The sequence below is a fragment of the Charadrius vociferus genome, unplaced genomic scaffold, assembly GCF_000708025.1.
Source record: "Charadrius vociferus isolate BGI_N301 unplaced genomic scaffold, ASM70802v2 scaffold579, whole genome shotgun sequence".
In the NCBI taxonomy this organism is placed as follows: domain Eukaryota; kingdom Metazoa; phylum Chordata; class Aves; order Charadriiformes; family Charadriidae; genus Charadrius; species Charadrius vociferus.
Window position 1 is genome coordinate 1,196,500 of NW_009661367.1, and position 4,863 is coordinate 1,201,362.

At 61.2% G+C, this 4,863-nt stretch overlaps 1 protein-coding gene across 1 annotated transcript in view; it reads left to right on the forward strand.

The window, feature by feature from the left end:
• PES1 (pescadillo ribosomal biogenesis factor 1) overlaps positions 1-4,863 on the forward strand; it is an 8,863-nt gene that overhangs the window by 1,917 nt on the left and 2,083 nt on the right. Inside the window, exons 2-10 of the mRNA XM_009893340.1 lie at positions 115-297; positions 395-504; positions 1,502-1,673; positions 1,930-2,019; positions 2,925-3,041; positions 3,198-3,275; positions 3,704-3,793; positions 4,004-4,134; positions 4,300-4,425. Of these exons, the coding sequence (XP_009891642.1) occupies positions 115-297; positions 395-504; positions 1,502-1,673; positions 1,930-2,019; positions 2,925-3,041; positions 3,198-3,275; positions 3,704-3,793; positions 4,004-4,134; positions 4,300-4,425 (1,097 nt within the window). The remainder of the gene's footprint in view (positions 1-114; positions 298-394; positions 505-1,501; positions 1,674-1,929; positions 2,020-2,924; positions 3,042-3,197; positions 3,276-3,703; positions 3,794-4,003; positions 4,135-4,299; positions 4,426-4,863) is intronic.

The following is a 4,863-nucleotide window of genomic DNA, read 5'->3' on the forward strand; positions in this document are numbered from 1 at the left end:
TGAGTGTGATGAGTTTGTGGGGTGCCCCCCCTGCCGAGGGGTGGCATCACCGGAGGGAACAGAGCCCCGGGGTGTCCTGCTTTGGGGCACGCGGGTGCTGCAACCCCCCACCAGCCCCGTCTCACCCTCCTCGCCGTTACCAGGCGCCTCTGCATCCTGAAGGGGATTTACCCCCACGAGCCCAAGCACAAGAAGAAGGTGAACAAAGGCTCCACCGCACCCAGGACCTTCTACCTTCTCAAGGATATCAAATTCCTCCTTCACGAGCCCATTGTCAACAAGTTCCGGGAGTATAAGGTAATTATCCTGCACGACCCCCCCGGGGTGGTGCCCGAGGGGCCACTCGGGGCTCGGCCTCCCCCACAGAGCCCCCGGCCTCCCCCTCTCCCCGCAGGTGTTTGTCCGGAAGCTCCGGAAGGCGTACGGGAAGAGCGAATGGAGCACCGTAGACCGGCTGAAGGACAACAAGCCCAGCTACAAGCTCGACCACATCGTGAAGGAGAGGTGAGCCACCGGCCAGGTCCCAGCAGAGCCGTCCTCTTTTTGGGAGGAGCTTTCCCTGCAGCCGCCTGGACCTGTGGAGCCTTTGCCGTGTCCAACCCTCTTTATGAATCCACCTCCTATATTTATTATGGGGGTTTTGGTGGAAGTTGTTGTTTCCGGGCTGGAGGAGAAGGCCGGAGTAGGCTGCACGCTGGCTGTAGCTAAGCACGGGAGTGCCTGGCTGTCCTAGATGGCTCCAGGATCTCCAAGAAGATGCTGAGAGCGCTTCTCCTCTCTCTGAGCCATGTTTTCCTTGGAGAGAGGGCTGGTGGAGGGTGAACCATGCCAACAGAGTTGGTGAATTTGGTGGCAATGACAGAGGAGAGGACCCAGGAGGGGAGGAACCGGCTCTGGCAGGTCTCTTCGTTGTCCTAGCGGTGCCTGGGACTTCGCTGCGCTGGTGCAGAGAGGGGAGAGAGAAACAGCACCGAGAGACAAGCGCTGCCCCGACAAGCTCTGTGCTGGAGAGGGGAGATGGCGGCTGCACCGCTGCTCGAGCTGCGAGTCTCCCTCCCACCGCAGCGTTTGAGTCCTGCAGCTTTTGTCTGGGCCTCCTCCGTCTGGCCAAGGAGTGCCATGTGCCACACCGCAGGCCACAGCCACACTGCTCCTCGGGGGGGTGGGGTGGAGGCGGTCCAGGCTGGGCTTCCCCAACACTCGGTCCTGAGGGTTCCCTAAAACCTGTTTACACCAGCCTGTAATTGGGGGTGTTGCCATCCCCTCACCCTGGGAGCTTCCTGGCTCCCTGGGGAGCTGCTCGGAGGTCCCTGTGCGACCGTGGGCTCCTGAGTGCTCAGGAAGGACACCCAGTCCCTGTGGGTCACCAGCTTTGGTGGGGACGTGCAGGGTGCTCCATGGTGCCTGGTCCTTTTTCATGCAAGATCTCCTTCAGCCCCAGCAGCTTGTGGTGGACACGGGCTGGTTGTGATTCCCCCTTCTCCTCCTGCCGCGGGCACAGGTACCCAACCTTCATAGACGCGCTGCGGGATCTGGACGATGCCCTCTCCATGTGCTTCCTCTTCTCCACCTTCCCGCGGACGGGCAAGTGCCATGTCCAGACCATCCAGCTCTGCCGGCGCCTGGCCGTGGAGTTCCTCAACTACGTCATCGCCTCCCGCTCCCTGCGCAAGGTGGGTGCTGCTGGGAGGGACGGGGCTGAGACCTTCCCTGCCTCGGGGGGGTTGGGGGGTGTGGAGGCGGGGGACTTGTGCCCCAGGAGGGCACAGGGCCAGCTGTGCCAGCAGCTTCACACGGGGAAACGAGTCCTGCCGGGCCGTCTGTGGCACTCCCATAATGAACCTGACGACGGGAAGGGTTGACAAAGACAGGGGCGAGGGAGCGCCCGTGGCCTTCCTCCCGCTGAGCCCTCGCGCTGTTTCCCACCAGGTCTTCCTCTCCATCAAGGGCATCTACTACCAGGCCGAGGTGCTGGGGCAGCCCGTCACCTGGATCACTCCTTACACCTTTGCCCACGATGTGAGTACCTGGCCCGGCTGGGAAGGTGCGTGGGGACACAACCCCCTGGGGTGGCTCTATCTATGTCCCCTGTGCCTGGCTGTACCAGTCTCCCCAGTTCCTTATTTCCTCTTGTCAATTATTAAAATGGGCTTTAATCAGCAATTAAAGATTAACCTGCAGGAACAAGGCTGGTGGCACTTAGGGAAGAGCCGAGTCAGACCCTGTACCCTCTGCCAGGGTGGTTCTGCCACATCCCCTGTGCATTCCAGGCAGGTGGCAGGGTGAGGATGTCACCTGTGGATGCCACCGTGCCCAGACAGCCGCGCGGCTGTGCTGCGCCTTGCCAAAATCCTCGGCACGCAGGAGTTCACCATCACAGCAGTGCCCTCTCGTTTCACTCCTGGGCTTTCCAGTGCTTGGCGCAGTTGGGTTGAGGCTTTCCAGCTTTGTGGCCTTTGGTACGTCCTGTGCTGGGTCTCGCCTCCCCAGCGAGCCCCCGCAGCATCTCCTCGGCCAACCCATGTCCTTCCCAGCCGGCATTGCTTCTCACCCCCTTCAGTTCTGGCTGCTGTGGGGCTGGTTGGGTCCCTGCCACGTTTTGGCTCCTTGCCCTGCTCTTGTCTGGCTTTGCCACAGCCTGCACATCTCACCTGGAGGAGCAAAGTCCCTGGACCGAGCCACCAAGGTCCCCAATCCATGATGACATGGAGTGCTCCATCTATCTGAGCAAGTCCCTTCACAGAGGGGTGGCAGCGTGGGGAGCTCTCCCTGCCCCAGGGTCTGGCAGTGGCCGTGAATCTCCAGACCTCGCCCTGAAGGGGGCAGGATCCTCCCCTCTGTGTGGGTGGGAGGGGACCATGTCCCTGCAGAGGGGACTCTGGTCCTCTTCTCCTTGTGTCCTCACCCTTCCCGTGTGCCTGCAGCACCCCACAGACGTGGATTACCGTGTGATGGCCACCTTCACTGAGTTTTACACCACCCTCCTGGGCTTCGTCAACTTTCGCCTCTACCACTCCCTCAACCTGCTCTACCCCCCAAAGGTGAGGCCACTGCCTGCCCCGGGGACATGCCACGGTGACCCCAACCTGGTGGCACCAGCCGGTGTGGGTGATGGGAAGTGAGGGCGTCTTGGAATGGGGGATATTTGGGGGCTCTGGGTTTGGGAGCTGCCTCCCCACCTTTCTGTTTCTCTCCAGATCGATGGCCAGGCTGATGCTGAGCTGAAGCCTGCAGAGGGCAAGGACTACGCCATGGATTCCGAGAGCTACCTGGAGGTGAGGGACACTGATGCCGCTGCCATGGCCCATGGGGGACCCTGTGTGGCCTTCATGTCCTGACGGCAGACCCACTGCTGGCGTGGGGCACTCATCGTGCTGAGGCTGAGGAGCAGAGTCTGATCCCTGCGCGGTGGAGGGGACTGGTCCCAAGCTCCTTGGCCCCTCATGCTGGCCAAGGGAGGAGCTGTGCTTGGCCTCGGGGGCTACTGGCCTCCCTCCTACATGGTGGGGGAGAAGCCTCGTGCTGAGGACTGCAGGGTGGGACAGTACATGGAGGAGGCTGAATGTCTGTCTGATCCTGGGAGGACATCTTTTGACCTCTTGCTCTGAGAAATCACCTTCTCCCTCCTCCATGAGGCTGCCCCTTTTCCCATCCCCAAAGCACCGCCTGGGCGTGACGCCTTCTCCGTCTCTTCCCGCTGCAGAAACTGTCCGCTCTGAGCGCCAGCCTGGCCCGTGTGGTGGCACCAACCCACGAGGACGAGGTGGAGATGGATGAGTTCCCAGTGGAGGGGGTAAGAGCCTGGCGGGGGGATGCTCAGCCCTGGCTTTGGGTGATGCTGTCTGTGGTATGTCTTGTGGCCGGGCAAAGGCTGGCAGGGACTGGTGTGGTATTGGGAGGGACTGGTGGGAGGATGAGGATGCCGTCTGAGAGCCCTCCTTGCAGAGAGGGGCTTGGCAGGGGCTGTTCGTGGGGAGGAGGCTGAATGCTTTGCTCTGAGCAGGAGACCGCGGAGCAGATGGATGCGAGGAAGAAGGAGCAGGAGGAACTGGAGAAGCACAAAAAGCTGTTTGAAGGGTTGCGCTTCTTCCTCAACAGGGAGGTGCCTCGAGAGCCACTGGCCTTCATCATCCGGTACGTGGTGGGCAGGCTGTCCCTCGGCTGCCCTGCTGCCCCGTGCTGGCCTCTCCCAGCCTCTTGATCGGGACTGTTGAGGCTGATCTGCTTGATGGCCCGCGGCGGAGGGGACCCCGAGGGCCCTTCCTGCCTGCCTGACTCCTCGGTGGGTTTTGCTGGCAGCTGCTTTGGTGGCCAGCTCTCCTGGGACAAGTCCCTGTGCATTGGTGCCACCTACGACGTGAGCGACCCGTCCATCACCCACCAGATCGTTGACCGGCCCCGAGTGGAGCAGCAGGTTGTTGGCAGGTGGGTGAGGCAGGTGACCTGTCCTCAGAATGGCCACCTGGGCTAGCAGGTGTCCCTGGATGTCCCAGAGCTGTCCCACGCTCTGTCTGCTCCCAGGCAGGCTGTCCGGCACTGTTACGGTTTGAAGAACCCACAACAATTTATTGTTGTTTAGACGATATCACCCGATGACCCCTCCCCACCCGGAAAGGGGAATTGGGGGAAAACCAAGGAAATACGAAGGTTGAAATATAAACAGATTTAATAGAATAAGAGTAAATAATTAACAGTAATGAACTGATATTGATCCCGGTACCGGTATAAAATACACAAGGACTATCCTCAGCCCAGTCTATCCGCAGAAGCCGTGCGCTCCCAGCAGTGACAGCCAATGTGGGACACTGCGAACGTTGTGGCTTCGGGCGGGAGGGGCGGGGGTCGGGCTTGCGGGCCCGGGGG